This window comes from Rana temporaria, chromosome 8, assembly GCF_905171775.1.
Source record: "Rana temporaria chromosome 8, aRanTem1.1, whole genome shotgun sequence".
In the NCBI taxonomy this organism is placed as follows: Eukaryota; Metazoa; Chordata; class Amphibia; order Anura; family Ranidae; genus Rana; species Rana temporaria.
The window spans coordinates 107,854,035-107,874,622 of record NC_053496.1 but is presented as its reverse complement, the minus strand read 5'-3'; the positions used below and the strand labels follow the sequence as shown (position 1 = coordinate 107,874,622).

Sequence of the window (20,588 nt, the reverse complement as noted above, 5' to 3'; positions counted from 1 at the left end):
TGGGCCAGGTTCTCCTAAATCTTTATAAGCCAGCTTTAAAGCACAATGGCATTTTAAAACACCCCCTGCTGATCCGTGCTGTGATTGGACATAGCACACGTATGGTAGCTGATTTTAGCTAAGGGTTTTGTCCGAAGTCAGCTATTCGGCTGTGTCCAGTCACACACAGAGTTCTGTGTTTGCAAAAACACAGAACTCTGTGTACAAGGAACAACATTCTAGCTGTTTCTTTTCCCTGCAAAGCAGTGAAGAAAGCAGCCAGTCAGTGAAGTAAAAACTAAACACATTAAACACTGTTAGGCACACAGTTAACCATTTGATTTTTTTTTTTTTCTAGATGCTAGCCCCTTCCCAACCAGTTTCATTAGTACAGTTAGAATGATGATATCACTGTATTAGTGTCACTAGTGATGTCAGTTAGACAGTGTACCTCCCAGCCAGCGTTGGCTAGCGCCAGATTGCCCTTCACACTATCACAGTCCCACTTTAAGTCGCTGATCACCTCCATTATTAGTATAGTGTCATCGCTGTAAATATTCCAAAATTTGTAGACGCTATACCTTTCGCAGACTTATTGTTTTTTTTTTTACCAAAGATTTGCAACAGAGTGCCTTTTGGTCTAAATGTATGAAGAAATTCGATTTTTATTGGATATGTTTTTAACAGAAAGTAGAAAATATTGTGGGTTTTTTTTTTTTTCTGTCTTTTTTTTTCATTTATATTGGGGGGGGGGGAAAAGAAGGCTCTATTTTGTGTGAAAACAATTTTTTTTACGTTGGGTACAGTTTTGCGAGACACCCCCCCATTTGCCAGTTAAAGTAGCACAGTGCTGAATAGCAAAAAATGGCCTGGTCACAAAGGGGGTAAAACCTTCCAGAGATGAAGTGGTGAAATTCTGTTGTCTTCATCACTAGATCTACTGATGATTGTAATATGTGGTTTACATGTGTGTTTATGTACATTTGCATCTTATTTATGCAATTTGACTGCCTCAGACACTAATAATGCTATCTGGGGGTTCTTCCCTCATTTGAAGGTTTTCGATGCTTTTGATAAAAGGAATGACGTGTGTTTTTTTTTTGTTTTTTTGTTTTTTTAGCTACTACATGAATTTATCTAATGAGCCTACAGAGAGTTCCACATCTGAAGATCCTGCTGAGACCGTTGACATATCTTCATCAAAGACAAACTCTCCACCGATCATCCCCATCCTGAAGAAAGTCAAAGTGCTGGTCGCTTGCCTATTTTATACCTTCTTCGTCAGCATCATCATCTTCCCCACCATCTCTGCTGGTATTGAGTCTGTTGAGAAATACACTGGTAGTGTTTGGACCAACAAATATTTCACACCCTTGACTTGTTTCCTGGTTTATAACTTTGCTGACTGGAGTGGACGGCAGATCACAACATGGATCCAAGTCCCGGGACCCAACAGCAGAATGCTGCCAGCAATGGTTATCCTCCGAACGTTTTTCATCCCCTTGTTTATGTTTTGTAATTACCAACCTCGGAAACACATTTATGAAGTATTTTTCCAGAGTGACGTCTATCCGATCATCTTTATCACATTACTGGGATTAAGTAATGGTTATTTAGGGACACTTTCCATGGTTTATGGCCCTAAGGTTGTTCCCAAGGAGCTCTCTGAGGGCACTGCAATAGTGATGTCTTTTTTCCTTGGGTTAGGGTTGGCTATTGGATCCGCGTTCTCTTCTCTTGTTCATTTAATATAGTTAACAAACTCAAACTTTTTTCAGTTTTTGTTTTAAATTGGTGTTTGTTTTAAAGGGCATTGCGATCACAGAACTTTTTCTTAGCAAGTGTTTACTTTTTTTATCCTAAACTTGTTTATATACTTTTTAATGTACCTGCTATTTAAAAAAGATGCCTAATAATCAATGGGTACTGGATCTCTTTTCTGTAGTGCTTAGGTTCTTTTCTCAACTTAAGGGTACTGTACTTAAAGCACACTGTCACATTAGAGAAATCGGCACCTCTTTTTCACTAAACCAAGAGTCTCCAAACTTTATAAACAAAGAGCCAGTTTAAGGTCCTTCAGAATTTAGGGGGGCCGGACTGTGTCCATTGGAAGTAGAAAATGTCCCGACATCAGTGGGAACCCATCGGTTTGTTTCAGTGGCGGTAATTGTGCCTCATCATAGGTGTCACTGGGAGGAATTGTCCCCCATCATTGGTGCCATTGGGCCCCATTGTTGGTGTCATTGGGAGAAATTGCCCCATCGTTGGTATTAGCGGGAGGAATTCTGCCCCTTCATTGGTGTGTGGGGGCTGTATAAAAAGCAAGCAAATTGCCGTATCTTCCCCCAGGCCACAGAGATCACTGCACTAAAATATTCTTGATAAAGTTACTTTAACTTCAGTTTACCTCTTGATGCCCACCAATGTGCCATTTACTCCAAGCACTTTGTGTTTCTTTCAGCTTAAGTTGTCTATAACATTGCCATGTTTTTGTCAAAAAATGTTTTCCCTGCTCAAAGAATTGCTTTGGAAGCATTACGATGTTACTGGATGTGGCTTGGAAAATGCATTCTGGGGGAGACCGGGAAGCTCTTAGCAGAGCTTTAGCTCTCATATTGGCACCAGGAGTGTGGTAGATATCCCTACAAAAGGTTTTCCATTGCATTTGGGTTACCCTCACTGCAAGGGTCATATGCTTGTTAATATTTAGGGGGCTGTAAAAAAAGCATTTTCACTTACCAGATGCTCTGCCCCCCTCTCAGCTGGTGCTCTACACTACGCTCTGGCAATGGACTGTCACTTGGCATCCTTCTGTTTTATTTCAAGGCTATTGGTTTCTGCATGGGTCTTGATATCCAAGGACATAGAACTGCTGGTATATAGGGGATAAGAGGTTGGGGGGACTTTTTTTTTTTACAACCCGGACGCGCCTGCGAGAGCTGAGGTTCAGATAAGTGAAACTGCTGTTTGTAGTTCAGTAGAGCTATAAAAGCATTTAATTCTTGCAGTGCTGGAGCAGCCCCACTGCAAGGGAGCATTTTTGTTTTCCCCAGAGGTCAGCTTTAAGCAAAGAAAAAGGCACATTATGCTCATGTTTAGATGTGCATTATTTTGACACTGGAGAGAATTTTTTTTTTGGGGGGGGATTTAGGAAGTTCTTGATTTCGCCATAAAAAATATTTTAGTTCACAGAAAACAATCAATTTTTTTTACAATGGGTTTCTAACCATAGTTTAACATTTGCTTTACTTGTCGCACAGAAATTGACATTTACACTTCATGAATACTGTAAAAATAAGAATAGTTTTTGAAGCTAAACTCCAGGCACAAAACTTTTATTTAAAATATATTCCTCACTGGTCACAAGGGATATGAATCCACTTTGTGTCGCTAAATGCCTTTATAAACTCGGATACAGTGGAACCTCGGTTTAAGAGTAACTTGGTTTGAGAGCGTTTTGATTTGCGAGCAATTTTATTATTTTTTTAATTCTGACTCGGTTTGCGAGTGTTGACTCGCAAGACAAGCAGAATTCAAGCTAAATAGGCCTGCAGTACCTCATTTGGCCTGAGGTACGGGGGCACAGGAGCCGAGAAAAGCCGAACATTGGTCTGCAATACCTCATTTAACCAGAGGTACGGGGGGAGCAGGAGACGAGTCGAAGTGTCCTTTGGGCCTTTTCGGGTGCTCTGGCACCCCCCTCCCCACACCTCTGGCCGCATTTGGTGTTGCATCCCATTTGAAGTCAATGCGGAACAAATTATTTGCGTTTCCATTGACTTCAATGGGAAAACTCGCTTTGATATGCGAGTACTTTGGATTACGAGCATACTCCTGGAACGGATTATGCTCGCAATCCGAGATTCAACTGTATTACCTTGTGATAATACAAGGTATTAAAAGTCAGCAGCTACAAAAAGTGTAGCTGCTGACTTTTAATAAACTGCCACTCACCTGTCCCACGAGCGGTGTACTCACCCCAGCCGTGTTGTCCCTGTGTTCTCCCTCTGTGGTGCCAGCATCTTTACTATGGGCACATGGCTGTGACAGCTTTATAACTGCGTGGCCACTGCACATGCGCGAGCGCCGCTGCGCTCTGTGACTGGGCCTGAAGACTTCTGGGACTTGTCATATGTCTTGGAAGACTTCAGGAGGGAAGAAGAACTTCCACTTCTGACCGCCTAAGACGACCAGGACGGAAATGGGAGCGGGTACTTGTCAAAATCGTGGACCCCCGCCTCTCCTCCCCAAATTTCTGTTTCACAAACAGGAGTTGGGGAGGAGGCCTTAAAGCAGAACCTTTCCCTTTTGGGTGGAGCTCCGCTTTAAATATGCGTGCACCCGTAAATTGGCGGCAAAGTTCAGTACCCTATATTTTCCATGGGCAACGATTAAAAAAGCCCCTATAGGTCATAAGTTACGGAGGAGGTCCAGAAATATTACTCTCATTTCGGCATGTGTGGTGATTATGTAACATATGTATCGCAATCAAAGCCTTCTGGCGTAGGCGCCCTGAGGCGTGCATTTACGTCTGTACGTGCATATATGTGGGGGCCTCAATTATTTTTGGTGGTGTAACTTACATTTTTTACAATTAACTTTTTTCTTAACTTTTTTTTTTCTTTTCATCATAATGGGAACAAAAAGTCCACTATGGACCGTTAAAGTAATTGTAAAGCTTCACTTTTTTTTTTTTTTTTTAATAACAAACATGTCATACTTACCTTCACTGTGCAGCTTATGGCCCAGATCCACGTCTTCTGGGGTCCCTTGGTGGCTGTCTCGGCTCCTCCCCACATCAGCTAACCCCCCTGGGAAGCGTTTTCCCAAGGGGGTTACCTTACGGGCGCACTCCCGAGTCCTGTATCTGGCATCCATAGCCGCCGACTACAGGACTCGGCCCACCCTCGCGTCATTGGAGTTGATTGACAGCAGCGCAAGCCAAAGGCTGTGCTGCTATCAATCTATCCAATGAAGAGCCGAGAAGACCGAGCCGAGGATGCATTAAGGTGAAAAAAAATTAACCTTTACAACCCCTTTTAATGCTTACAAATGTTTTTATCCTTCCCCATACTCTATAAAAGTTTACAAAACATTTTGGCTGGACTCAGTTCCCTCCATTTAGGTATGAGATGAAATGGATATAACTTATGTGCCATATTGCTGCAATACACTGTTGTAAACATTAAATCTATTTTAAATATGGACTATTTTTGAAGTATTTTGAGTATGCAACTTTTTATTTTTTATTCCTTGCCTATGTTCCTGTTTAAGTTAGTGCAATGACTCCTGCCTCAGCTTCACCTCAGGGTGGCTTCTTTCTCTTGCAGTGTTCTACAGAGCCACCCTTGCATACAGGAGTAAGGTTATGCCATTCTGCATTGTATATCAATAGAAACGCACAGCCCTCCCCTGAACCTCCTTTCTCCTCCCCCTCCCTTCAAGCTAATATACTGACTGGAGACTGTACTTTCCACTGTTAACTCTTTCCTGTGAAGATTGGATGTAGAGCGAAGCAGGAGCCAGCAGAATTGAAAGTTGTAAAATGCATCTGCTGGGGTAAGAATGTTAAATTTGTTAAGCTAAAAAATACAGGGGGTTTAATACCACTTTAAAGTGATACTAAAGTCTCCTTTTTTTTAAAAAATAAACCTGTTATATTTACCCGCTCTGTTGTAGTGGATTTGCACAAGGCAGCCTGGATCCTCCTCTCCTTTGGTCCCTCTTCTGTGCTCCTGGCCCCTCCCTTCGGTTAGGGGCCCCCACAGAAAGCAGCTTGCTTTGGGGGGGGGGAGCGCCTGAGCCGAGCCACAGCTCCCTGTGACCTGTGTCCATTTAAACAGAGCCGCGGTTTAACCCCCACCCCCTCTTTCTTTCCTGATTTGGCTAACCGACTTTGACAGCAGTGGGAGCCAATTGTGCTGCTTCTGTGTATCGGCCAATCAGGATGGACAGCTGAGGCACTCGTGTACATCGCTGGACAGAGATGGGTAAGTATTTAAGGTACTGAGGGTGGCTGCTACACACAGAAGGTTTTTTATCTTGATGATTGATTGATTGATTTAATAGATTTATAATGCGCCAAATACTGACCCGTCAGGGCAGTGTCTAAGCGCAGAAAACATAACTGTAAATAGATAAATCAAATCAGGGAGGGAAAGAAATAGAAGGAAAAGAAAAAAGGAGAGCAAAAAAAAGCAAACTAAAAAACAGATCAACAGGGAGAACTAACATGACTCGGCCTGCTTTTCCTCCAAAAAACACGTTTTTAGCCTTTTACGAAAGGCCATAATAGAGGGGAGAGACCGAATGGAAACAGGGAGACTATTCCATAGAGCCGTTGCTCTCACAGAAAAGCGTCTACCCCCAAAGGTAAGCAAACGGGCAGGTGGGCAAGTGACAAGACCAGCTGTTAGTGATCTGAGTGCTCGTGCAGGAGCATATCGCGTTATCAAGGAATTCAGATATTGCGGGCCCGTCCCATGATAAGCGCGATAGGCGAGGCAAAGAGCCTTAAACTCAACGCGATCTACCATAGTGAGCCAGTGCAGTGAACGCAGGGTAGGGGTAATATGCTCCCGCCTATTTAGGCCGGAGATTAGTCTAGCGGCCTGGTTCTGGACGAGCTGGATTTTCCTCAGCCACTTTAGAGGCATACCCAAATACACAATGTTGTTAAAGTCAATCCGGGAGTTGACGAGAGATTGAACCAAGACTTTCCGGTGGTACTGAGAAAACAGATTTTTGACCTTTCTCAGACACCTGATGTAATACAGTGCGTTGCGGATACATTGATTGACTTGGGGTATCCAATTCAGATTACAGTCAAAAATTGTCCCCAGGACGCGGACTTTATTCACTGGAACAGGACACGGCCCAAGGCTCGTGGGCCATTTTCCCAGAAAGACAGCTGGATCAATACGTCCAGAGATGAAAATTTCTGTCTTTTTAGCAATTGGACTAAGGGAATTGTGATCCATCCACTGTTTGATGTCTAATAGACAGGAAGCAAGCTGCAGACCAGGAGCAGGGTCAGATAGGCTGTCGACGACCAACTGGACACCGTCTGCATACAACCGATTAAACACTGCATGGGTGTCCAGCAGACTCGCAAGCGGCCGAAGATACGCATTAAACAGCCATGGCGACAGGGCCGAGCCCTGAGGCACTCCACAACTCAGGGTGCTGATGGCAGATAGGAAAGGACCGGTTTTAACCTGAAAGGTCCTGTGGGTGAGAAAGTCTGAAAGCCAGTGTGAAGCAGAGCCGGTAATGTGAAACTCGTCCCGAAGCCTGGCAATCAACATAGCGTGGTCTACAGTGTCAAAGGTCGCGGAGAGGTCAAGGAGCACCAAGGCAGCCGCTCCCCCCCGCGTCCCTGACTCCGAGCAGCTTCTCTCTGGTAGAAAGGACCGTGAGCTCAATCCCACGGCCCGGACGGAAACCGCACTGCGAGTCGTGAAACAGACCTGTTGTCTCCGAGTACGATTGAAGTTGGAGAAAAATGTCATATTCCACCAGTTTGGCCAGGAAACCAATAGCAGAAATGGGTCTGTAGTTAGAAAGACAGCCAGGGTCCAAGTTGGGCTTTTTTGGGCTATGCATTTGATGCATAGAGTGCATTCAAATTAAAAACCTTCTACCTTTACAACCACGTTAAGCTTTTATAAATGAAAGGACTGAAATGCTGTGGTGTAAAGACAGACACTCTGCTCAAAAATTTGGAGTAGAATTCTCTTTTAATAAATAGATCTTATTTTTAAGTTACAGTTTATATCTATTTTAGATCACTAAAGATTATAATAAAACAGGTATTACATAGTTACATAGTGTGTCTTTTTTCAACCTGACTAAAGTCCATCCAGTTCAACCACAAAAAATAAACAAACAAAATAAAAAACACAGTACAATCCCATACACCCAACTCCATACCCACAGTTGATCCAGAGGAAGGCAAAAAACCCCAGCAGAGCATGATCCAATTTGCTACAGCAGGGGAAAAAATTCCTTCCTGATCCCCCGAGAGGCCATCGGATTTACCCTGGATCAACTTTACCTACAAATCTTAGTACTCAATTATTTTATGTACATTTAGGAAAGTATCCAGGCCTTTCTTAAAGCAATCTACTGAGCTGGCCAGAACCACCTCTGGAGGGAGTCTGTTCCACATTTTCACAGCTCTTACTGTGAAGAAACCTTTCCGTATTTGGAGGTGAAATCTCTTTTCCTCTAGATACAAAGAGTGCCCCCTTGTCCTCAGTGTTGACCGTACAGTGAATAACTCAACACCAAGTCCACTGTATGGACCTCTTATATATTTGTACATGTTGATCATATCCCCCCTAATTCTCCTCTTCTCAAGAGTGAATAAATTCAGTTCCTCTAATCTTTCCTCATAGCTGAGCTCCTCCATGCCTCTTATCAGTTTGGTTGCCCTTCTCTGCACTTTCTCCAGTTCTCCGATATCCTTTTTGAGAACTGGTGCCCAAAACTGAACTGCATATTCCAGAAGAGGTCTTACTAATGATTTGTACAGGGGCAAAATTATATCTCTGTCTCTGGAGTCTATACCTCTCTTAATACAAGAAAGGACTTTGCTCGCTTTGGAAACCGCAGCTTGGTATTGCATGTTATTATTGAGCTTATGATCTACCAAGACCCCCAGATCCTTCTCCACTACAGATCCCCCCAGTTGTACTCCCCCTAGCATGTATGATGCATGCATATTCTTATTCCCTAAGTGCATAACTTTACATTTATCAACATTAAACCTCATCTGCCACTCAGTCGCCCAATTACAGAGCATTGAGGTCGGCCTGTAAATTGGAGACATCCTGCAAGGACGTTATTCCACTGCATAGCTTGGTGTCATCTGCAAAGACAGAAATGTTACTTTTGATCTCAGACCCAATATCATTTATAAATATATTGAAAAGTAAGGGTCCCAGCACTGAACCTTGGGGTACACCGCTGATAACATTGGACCATTCAGAGTAAGAATCATTAACCACGACTCTCTGAATTCTGTCTTTCAGCCAGTTTTCTATCCATTTACAAACTGATATATCCAATCCTGTAGACCTTACCTTACACATGAGCCGTGTGTGCGGAACTGTATCGAACGCTTTTGCAAAATCCAAGTATACCACGTCCACAGCCACTCCTCTGTCCAGGGTTTTACTTACCTCTTCATAAAAGGAAATCAGGTTTGTCTGACAACTTCTGTCTTTAATGAATCCATGCTGTCTGCTGCTTAAATAGTTTTTTTCCAGCAAGAACTCATCCATGTGGTCTTTTATTAAACGTTCCAGTATCTTCCCAACTATAGAAGTTAGACTAACAGGTCTATAGTTACTTGGTAAAGACTTTGTTCCCTTTTTAAATATGGGCACCACATTGGTATTCTATCTAGACATTCTCAAAAGTGGTTTCATGTATTTGGTATGGTAAATTCTTGTAGACACCATTGATGTAAATACTTGATGATATTCTTTTCTACAACATAAAGTATGTATAAATGGTGTTAAAGTGGATGTAAACCCAAAAAAACTTTATTTTTATTTTTATTTTTTATGTCACAATGTAGAGAATAAGATTTCCTATCATCTGTGCCCAGTCTTGCCACACATAGTTAATCCTGCTCTGAGCAATCCTCTTTTATTGTTCAGTGAAAATTAACAGACTTTCAGATAAAAACCTGTCTAAATAAAAAGTCCTTTCCGTCCCCTTGCTTCGAGTGACAGGGTTTTTACATATCTCGTGCACTAACTTGGACACATGCACATTCCTGGATGTTTATCATAATATAGGGGGTGAACCACAGTTCATTGTGAGAGGTAATGTATGTCACTCGAAGCAAGGGGACGGACAGGACTTTTTATTTAGACAGGTTTTTATCTGGAAGTCTGTTAATTTTCACTGAACAATAAAAGTGGATTGCTCAGAGCTGGATTAACTCTGTGTGGCAAGACTGGGCACAGATGATAGGAACTCTTATTCTCTACATTGTGACCTCAAAAAAAAAAAAAATGTTTGGGTTTACATCCACTTTAAGGCCAGTTTGATTGTTCATTGAATTTTAGACTGTGTATTACACATATATTTTAAGTGTGCGTTTCATATCCATTCAACTGTTGATAAGCTGTTATGCCCGACCAAGGGTGGCGTATGATTAAATACAAAGTAATTGCACTGCGTGTGTTACAACAAAAAAAAGGATTCCATTATCACTCTATAAATATGAGCATGTACCATGAATCAATATCGGCTAGCATTCCAATATCAAATACTATAAATATGAACATGTACCATTAACCACTTCCAGTCCAGGCCAATTCTGATATTCTTCTCCTACATGTAAAAAACATAATTTTTTTGCTATAAAACTACTTGGAGCCCCCAAACATTATATATTCTTTAAGCAGAGGCCCTACAGCAGTGTTTTTCAACCAAGGCACCCTTTAAAATCTGTCAGAATCTCGAGGCACACTAAACCAAAAATGTGGAAAAAAAATGTATGCCACATGCTATTTGCACAGTGGTTTTGCAAACACATTTAGTTTTGTAAAAAATTCACTTCAATGAATTAAAAAAAACACAATATATACCCCAATTTTGGGGTATAATGTGAAAGATGATGTTATGGTGGGTAAATAGATACCTAACAACATGTCATGCTTTAATATTGCGCACACTCATGGAATGATGACAAACTTTGGTACTTGAAAATCTCCACCTTGTCTTATTTATTAAACTTTTTTTAATTTTCCCTGTCTCTTTTACATTTTTTTTTTTTTTGTCTGTTTCTATATCACTTTTTTTCTGTTACAAGAGATGTAAACATCCCTTGTTATATATATATATATATATATATATATATATATATATATATATATATATATATATATATATATATATATATATATATATATATATATATATATATATATATATGGATGACAGGTCCTCTATATGGAGAGATCTTGGGTCAAAAAGACCTCATAGCTCTCCTTAACCTTTAAAAGCAAAAGATAAAAAAAAAAGATTGATCTTTTGCTTTAAAAAAATAAATAAAAATTGTTTACTTCCAGCTTGGACTGGAAGTCATGGCGTCACTCCGGTCCTTCAAGGCAAACAAAGGGGATCTACTCTTTCATCGCCTCTGAGACTAGCTGGCCACTCCATTGGATTGTTTCTCAGGCAAGACAGTGGAAGGAGGGGGGACTTTGCCTTCTGAAAGTGTTCCAGTGGCTCAAAAGCTGCTCGGTACACTTTCATGGGAAAGCCAGCCACTGGCTGAAAAAAACAATACCAAGGTTATGGCTGATATCTTCAGCCATAACCCCGGCAAACCATTCCAAATCTAACGAATTGTGGTCTTGTGGGGAAAAAAAAATAAAAACCTACATAACACTTGTTACAATTAGGGCACTTTCACATTGACTCATTCCATTGCAGGCATGGTGATTTTATTTATTTTTCATATAATATACATGGGCTATGTGGGTTATTATTGATAATGATAACTGTATACTTCAATACTGCAGTTTGGCCGCAGCGCAGGTGTAGCGCAGGGTACCTGCGGTTTTCATGTGGTTTCTCATAAACTTCTATTATGTAGTACATTTTTGGTACATTTTCTGAAAGCACACCAAAAATGAGGGACATAATAGAAGTCAATCAGAAACCACATGAAAACCGAAGGTAACCTGCGCTGCGGCAAATGCAGTATTGGAGTATACAGTTATCATTATCAATAATAACCCACATAGCTCATGTATATTATATTACATTTAAAAAAAAAATCACCATGCCTGCAATGAAAAGTGAGGCAATGAAAGTGCCAACAAGTGTTATGTATTTTTTTTTATTTTTAGAAACACCATGCCTGCAATAAAACTATCATACATTGAAAAAGACACGTACAAGTACTGTACCTGTGTCTCCTCACTGTTTTGTTTCCTCACTGTTCTTTCACTTCTACTCGTGTTGTTGTTCTCCTCCCCTCAGGGAAACACATGCCAGCCAGCATCTACTCTGACACCTGCGGCTCACACGTCAGATAGCGGTGCGTGCGTTTGACCCTCCTATAGCAACCGATGACGTAATCGGTTGGCAAGACGCGGTCGGAAGGCCCGCACAGCCCGCACAGCTTCCTGAGTGCCTGTGGCAGCAGGAAGTGAGCTTTACACAGCGGACCAGCACCGCTGTAATAACAAATATTAACCAAGTGGTCAGCAGTAGTTAAAACATCAGATGGCCACCATAGCTGCCTAAATTGGGGGTCATTTTGCCACGGCACACCTGGGGACTCTTCACGGCACACCAACGTGCCGCGGCACACTGGTTGAGAAACGTTGCCCTACAGAATAAAATGGTGGGCCGTGCATATTTGTAGGTCACACGATACTTGCGCAGTGGTTTTTCTTGGAAAACATGCACTTTAATGATTCATTTTATTGCATATAAACACAAGAGAATACCCAGGTATTTGATAAAATATAAAAGATGATCTTGGGCTGAGTAAATAGATACCAAACATGTCATGGTTTAAAATTGAGCCCGCCCTTGGAATGACGCCACATTGTTGTACCTACAAATCTCCATAGGCAACACTTTAAAAGCCTTTACAGGTTACCAGTTTAGAGTTACACAGAAGGTTTGGCATCAAAATTTATTTCTCTCACTCTGACGTTAGTGGCGTTACCTCACGTGTGGTGTGATCGCCGTTTACATATGCTTGTGAGGACTCGCGTGTGCATTCACATTTGCAGAGCAGAGAGGCATAGGTGTGCCTTAAAAAAATATTGTTTTTTATTTTATTTATTTAAACATTCTTTTAACACTGTGTCCCTTTTTTATTTATTTTTTGATCACCCTTATTGCTATTTCAAGGGATGAACCACTCTTGTAATAACATGGACCATGACAGGTCCTCTTTGTAGAGAGATCTTGGGGCTATTAGATCTCGGATTTCTCCTCTGGCCTCCAATCAGACACAGATTGGTCTGTTTGGCTGCTTTACTAGCCAATAACGGGCAGGTAAATAAAACTGAAAGTACCAAAATCCTCGTTGCTTCCAGTTTCTGACATCACACAGTGGGAGGAACAACATCTGTTCCTCTCACTGAGTGAGTGAAAAACTTATATAGCGATGCACATGCAAACTGAATCGCCTCTGGGCGCTTGTTTGACCACTTCTCTCTTGAGCTCAGAAGAGGTAGGTTTTGATCTTTCTCCTAAAGGCCAAGTGATTCTCCTCCAACCGAATGGAGGTTGGCAGTGTTCCAAAGTCGAGGGCCTTGGACAGCAAATCTGTGTGCTCAGAGCCAAATACCGCAGATCGCATCTTTACCGGGCTCCCTGATTACACAGGAGAGACCGGTAAAGGTGGGACCCCCTTCCACCTGAAAAAGTGATCCAGCAGCTTGTTGGCCGCTAGGATTACTTTTACTTTGTAGGGAATCGTCATAAAAAATTATAAAAATGTATCATTGCTGCACCTGAACTGCATTATCGTTGTGCTCCGAGGACATTTAACCACATCCAGCCCAGAATGACGGCCTGGTGAGGGATCAGTTATCCTGACTAGGCGTCATATGGCATCCAGCAGTATAAGCTGCTTGTGTGCACCCCCAAGATCATGCAGCGCGGTGATCGGTATCTCCAATCTCGGTAAAGTGCCTATGACATAGGCTCTTTACCAAGTGATCAGCTGTGTTCAATCAGTAACCAGGAAGTGCCGTTATTGGGCTTTTCCTCTATCCGCGCTGACAAGGCACAGGTAGAGGAGAGCCAATCAGCGGCTCTCTTGACAGAGGGGAGGGGGGGTTTGCACTGTGAAGACCCATTTAGGATGCCCACCTAAAGTGCCAATCCGTGCCCATTCGGGATGCCAATCCATGCCCATTAGGGATGCCAATCCGTGCCCATTAGTAATGCCTGTCAGTGGCCTCCTCGTCAGTGTTGCCTATCAGTGCTGCATATCAGTGCCGCCCATCAAGGCTGTAGATTAGTGCCTTATCAGTGCAGCCTCATCAGTGCCCGTCAGTGAAGGAGAAAATGTACTTATTTACAACATTTTTAACAGAAAAATGTGTTAAGCAAAAAAAAAATAAACTGTGGTGATCAAATACCATTAAAAGAAAGATCTATTTGTGAAGGGAAAAAAATAACATTTTCATATGGGTACATGACCATGCAATCGGTCAACGTGCGACAGCGCTGAAAGCTTAAAATTGGTCTGGGCAGGAAGGGGGTCAAAGTATTGAAGTGGTTAAAAATGTATGGTGGATGGGAAGTGATTATCACTGCCAATTTTTTTTTTTAAATAGCCGCAATTAAATATCATTATATTTTATATTGGTATGAACAAGGTTACAAAGCTGTAGACTGTTGCTGCACACTGCAATGAAAATACAGTTTGTTTGGTTTTCGTTACTTGTCCCCTAGTTTTTCTTGTACAAATTCATTGCGGATCTGTTCAACTAAGGTAAGTCACGCCCAAAACTCTCCATGCCAATAAAACACTGTCACTTTTATAAGGGGCAAGATGTATCAAAGAGCTGGACCTCAGAATTTAATTTCACTGCTCAGTGCTAGAAATGTGTGCTGGAGAGTAGCAAGTTCTCTTCAGCTTGGTTGGGTCAGATAAAGTATTACTTTAGACAGAAGGTAATTGGATTGTGAAATAGGCTGCGGTGAGATGTAGCAGGCACTATGGCAGCATTAAAATGATTCAGAAAACAGTTTAGATAGGACAGAACACAGAGATCACGAACTAGGTGTGCTGCCACAGCAGAAAGATGACCTAGTCTCACGCTGACCTTAAGAGAAACTAGTGGCTCTTGATGTGAAGTTCAGTAGCATTTCCATCAACCGATGTTCTGTAATTGCAAGATTTCACACTAGTTAAGAAAACCGTTCTCCTTTCTATTTAAACAATTGCCATGAAAAATTCATTACTTCCAACCAAAAGAGGTTGAAATGTTTGCAATTAGAGGGGAATATCCTTTTTAGAGCTAAAAAAAAATGTTCTCCTGGTCAAATGTAATTATTAATTTTCCCAAAAATGCTGTTCGTTTAAAATTTTCAGCGGTGTAACGTAAATCCGTCTGGCGCAAGGCGTGCCTAATCTAATGGGGCGAGTCCCATTTAAATTAGGCACGCTCCCGCGCCGGACGTACTGCGCATGCTCCCGACATTATTTTCCCGATGTGCTTTGCGCGGATTTACGTTGCGCCGGGTTTTGAGAATCGCGACGGGCGTAAAAAAAAAAAAAGAGTTGCGGCGGGAAAAAAATAAAATTACAGCGATGCGGGATAGAAGGATATACTTTTACAAGGTGTAAACAGTTTACACTTTGTAAAAGCATCCCTAATTTTGCGACGGCAAACTAATACTTACAGAGAAAAAACGAAGCGTAAAAGCTTCGTGGATCTCCGTAAGTGCTAATTTGCATACCCGACGCTGGATTTCGACAAGAAATGCCCTCAGCGGCGGCCGCGGTACTGCATCCTAATATCCAACAGTGTAAAGCGCCGGGCGGTCATTCGTTTCTGAATCGGCGTAAATCCTAATTTGCATATTCCTCGCGTAAAACATACGGAAGCGCCACCTAGCGGCCAGCATAAATATGCAGCCTAAGATCCGACGGTGTAAGACACATACACCTGTCGGATCTTAGGGATATCTATGCGTAACTGATTCTATGAATCAGTCGCATAGATACGACCGAGCGCACTCAGAGATACGACGGCGTATCAGGAGATACGCCGTCATATCTCTTTCTGAATCTGGCCCACTGTGTTCATTTAGAAAAGGAAGGGACTGGTAAATGACATATTTACCAGTCCCTTTTCCTGAAGATCTCCCACAGCAGTCAGCAGAAGAGAAGAAAAGGGAAGCCGGCAGCGCTGTGGGGGAACATAGTTATTTTGTATTGCTTGAATTATTTTTCTCCTTATGAACGTGAGTGGGGCCTCATGTCTAAGTTTTTGCCTAAGGCCTAACAAAGTCTAGAGCCGCCTCTGCTGGTTATCAAGGTTAAAAGATAAAAACTAAGGAACTATATTTCATTACGATTCAACAATGGAGCAAGAGGGGATTGTAAGGTAATTTATAAACACATGTGATGACCATAAAAATGTTAGATACCAATCCTCTACATCCAGCAGACATGATGGCTGACTGCTCTAAGGCCTCGTACACACGACCGAACATGTCTGCTGAAACTGGTCTGCGGACCAGTTTCCGCGGACATGTTCGTTCGTCTGTACGGCTGACCGGACAATTTTCCGGCGGATCGGACAGGTTTCCAGCGGACAAATGTTTCTTAGCATGCTAAGAAACATGTCCGCTGGAAGCCTGTCCGTCGACTCACCGGACATGTCCGCTCGGCCGAAAGCCCTCGCATGCGTCAAAGTGATTAGACGCATGCGTAGAAGCATTGACCTTCCAGGGTCGCGCACGTCGGCGCGTCATCGTTGCGGCGACGGCGCGGCCACGTCACCGCGTTCGCTGTCCGCGGGAAATTTGGTCTGATGGTGTGTACAGCCATCAGACCAAAATCCGCCAGCGGACATGTCCGATGAAACCGGTCCGCAGACCGTTTTCATCGGACATGTCCCGTCGTGTGTACGAGGCCTTAGTGTATGTGATCTATCGGACAGGACACAAAATCTGTTGTACCCAAATTAGGAAGAGCCTGCAATGTCTACTTTTATCTCCTCTGCATAGAAATAAACATGAGCGCTTGTCTTGGCCCAATAGGCCTGTTTATGGAAAGGTTGCTGTATTAAAATTCTGAGCATGCTTGAATTGCTTCTGACTGCCCTTAGCTTAGCATTGGCCATTCATGTATTAATCAGATCTTGCAATTATTTTTTATTGAATCTTGGTCATATAAGTTATTATTTACTATTGTTTCTATCCGTTTTGTCCAACTTCACATCACCACATTAAAGATAAACATGTTTAGGTGGTTTGGAAAATTCCAATCGTTTTTGTAAGCAGTCTTTTAAGAGATCATTTGTCCTGCCATCATCTTGATCAATTTCAGCTGAAAGGAACTGTTATTTGTGTCATTTCCAGCTGGAAAAGTAAATCAATAGAAGCACAAAACAATCCTTCTCACAGCATCAAGCAGGGACTTCTGGTCAACTTTTAATATGAAAGTGGTAAGACTTATGCAAGCTGATCTTCCATTGGATCTGTGTCTTACAATTGGTTTACACAGCTGAGTGAATAAAACATATTAAGTTAATGAAACTCTTATATGTATATAGCCAGTATTCACATTTCAAATCAAATTGGTAATCCAGCAAAATTAGCCCCTCTTTTTTTTTTTTTAATCACGTTAACCCCCAGGAGATTTGGCTGCTCAATGACCATTCCATTTTTTGTGGCACCCAAACAAAATGTACGTCCTTTTCCCCCCCCACAAATAGAGCTTTCTTTTGGTGGTATTTGACCACCTCTGCGTTTTTAATTTTTTTTGCATTAGAATCAAAAGATGAAAAATTAATATTCGCTTTCCTAACACTGAACCAACTCTCAGCCAATCAGGTGCTTGGGTCTGTTACCTGTCACCTGATTGGCTGAAACGACAGGCGCTGTGGTTGGATGCCTATCAGGTGTCCAATCATAGCAGAGGACGGGAAGAGAGGATGGGAGAAGACATTGAGGAGAGTGTAGGACACCATCGCCGTGACTCGCTGCCCCACTGAGACAGGGTAAGTTCCGGGCAGGCGGGGGATATACACTGGCAGCATTTGATGGGCACAATAGCGGCAATTGATGGGCACATTGGCTGTATTTGATGGCACAGTAGCTGCAATTGATGTTTTTTTTTTTTTTTCAGTTTGTTTGCACGCCCCAAAAATTTTGAGCACCAGCCGCCACTGGGATCACATATACAGTGCCTTTAAGGTAGCCTTTGATTTCTCTATTGCAATAATTTTAATTTTCAGTTTCTGAAGAGTACAGTATTTTACCTATTTAATTTATTTTTCAAATATGATCTACTGATTGTAATTCAAACCTTTAAGATCCAACAAAAGGTTTCTGTGTTATACACGCCATACTAGAATAGTTACTCACAGAAGTCTCACCAAGATTGGATGTCAGATTTAGATGTACAATATGACAAAGAGGTCATATCTTCTGGCAATTAACAATGAAATAGTATGTAAAACTGACTTCCTGAACGGATACAATACGAGTTATTAGACCCTAAGTGTTACCTACATATTAGAAACAGACATTTTGATAGCTAACATTATTAAAAATGACAATTTATTCAATAAACTCGCTTACTGAAGTGTGTGGCCTTTAAACTGGAATATCCATCAACTGTTCTACATTGGTCCCTTGAAATTGTACAGGTGTCACTTCTGCACTGGGTTCCTCGGTGATCACTGATTGTTAAAAGCTAAAAAGAAACAATTTAAGAAAATTATTAGGGTCATTTTTTTTCCTTATTCTGTATTTCCCTTCTGTGTACAGCTAGTCACTGATTTTACAGTATATAGCAGGTTCTTCTTGCTATATACTGTATTTTCTAAAAATGAATGTAAAGGCCATTTTTTTTTTTAATTTAATTCTGGAGTAGGGAAGGGTAAACCATCCGTAAAGTTTGTATTGTTGTCTTCGACCCCACTGGGGAGAGGTTCCCCTCTATTTGTCCTGATTGTCACAGTACCAGGGATAAGGGGGAAAACCTCCAATGGGGACATCTGCTCCAAATGGTAATTTTGGTATTAATACCCGAGAGATTTCCTCCCATTACCCATTGCCTCTACAGGATAGAGCATACGTAGCAGAAAGTAACTAGATAGGTAATAAAACTTTCACTACTCTATCAAAAATCAAAAGCGAAGTATGGTATTTTTTATTTTTATTTTTTTTAAATCATTTTACCTAGGTGGATGCAGCATCGGTTCAAGAACCGAGCGATCAAACATAGCTGATTGTTCAGTTCTCAGTCACCGGCTCTCTGTTCTGTCTCCCCCACACCCACTGGAGCGCTGGGCAGTGGGGGGGGGGGGTGGGAGCGCAAGCTCAGACTCTCAGTGGTTTGCTTAGAGGCTGAGTCACAATCTTTAACCAAGCCTGGACCAGCTTTGTGACGTCAGCAGAGAGCGGACTTCAGCCCACTGTCCACTGAAAATGGGTCACAGGAGTGCAGAAAGAACTGCACTTCTGTGATCCACAGAAGTACACCAAAACAAGCTTTGGCCGTACTTCTCCTTTACATGTTTACACTTTAACCGACAAAACGGCATTCATCACATTGTCGCTAACATTAACCAATCAATAAAAATCTGTAAAAGAGCAATAGATTTCAAATGTAGTGTTGATGTCCCACGTGTGGGGTCCTCTACTAGTTCCGCTCATGCGTGATAATGTTCAAGAGATGTTTTGTAGATGACCTTCACACTAACGAATAGAATATTGTTCATTCGCAAACGATACAACACAATTTTCCACAGAATGGAAATTTTCGTCTGATTTTTTTTTTTTTCAAATGGTTTTTATTGAAGGTAAAATGTAATGCAATTATACAATTACATGGGTTTACAATAAACAGAGAATTCTTAACAAATGATATACGGTTTCATAAGCTACAGTACAATGACAGTCATATAGTCAAATATCAGATTGTATCAAACAATGGACATAAAGAACAAACAGGAAGGCAATAGATTACCATAGCTATAATATAACAAAAAGCGAAGGTAAACCTCCGGTGAAAAGCTTAGTCAGCCTAATCTGAGAAACGTAAAGGAAGTGTCCTAGTAAAAGATGGCATGGAAAGGATTCGGACATAGTGTCGTGTTGATATGTGAAACCATGTTAATAAATGGGGAATATTAATTATATATTAAAGAACTCAGCATACTATAACCAAGGGTGGGAAAAATGCGTAGGCAAGCGCTCAGACTAATGGGTAGGAGGAAGAGGCGGGCACTCCAAGCCCGAAGGGCGTTCCATCCTAGGGAAGTGTGGGAAAGTAGGTACTAAAGCAGTCGTAAAAAGTATTAACATAAGAAGAAATCAAGTGCAAAATAAGTCCTGGAATTTTGAAGAGTCCCTAAAATGGATCCAGCATGCCCAAGTAGTTCTATATTTCGTCGGGTTATCTTTAGCCTGGTGAATTAAGTCCCCCATCTCAGCAATTTTATTAATGCGGTTAATCCAGTCAGACATTTTCGAAGGATTAGTGTTTCTCCAAAAAAGAGGAATACATTGTTTTGCAGCATTGATGAGATGGAGCACCAAAGATTTGCTGTAGGCGGATTGTGGTAATGACGTATGATGTAGTAAATATTGGGCCGGAGAGAAGTCCAATTTGTGTGTCGTGATTTGGAATATTGTATCATGAACTTTTTCCCAAAATGGTTTTATAAGGTCACAGCTCCACCAGACGTGGAGCAATGATCCCTGAGTATTGTTGTATCTCCAACACAACGGGGAGACAGTTGGGTGAAAAACATGTAGTCTTTCAGGGGTACGATACCATTTGGAATACAACTTGTAGCTGTTTTCCTGAGCCGAAATGTTAATGGAGCCTTTATGAATATGTGTAAAAATATTGTCCCATTCCATAT

At 41.7% G+C, this 20,588-nt stretch overlaps 1 protein-coding gene across 1 annotated transcript in view; it reads left to right on the top strand.

Annotated features, from left to right (window-relative positions):
* The window catches only part of SLC29A3 (solute carrier family 29 member 3), a 103,086-nt gene extending 101,187 nt beyond the window's left edge, over positions 1–1,899 (top strand). Inside the window, exon 6 of the mRNA XM_040320487.1 lies at positions 1,100–1,899. Within this exon, the coding sequence (XP_040176421.1) occupies positions 1,100–1,733 (634 nt within the window). The 3' untranslated portion in view covers positions 1,734–1,899. The remainder of the gene's footprint in view (positions 1–1,099) is intronic.
* Positions 1,900–20,588: the final 18,689 nt, after the last annotated feature.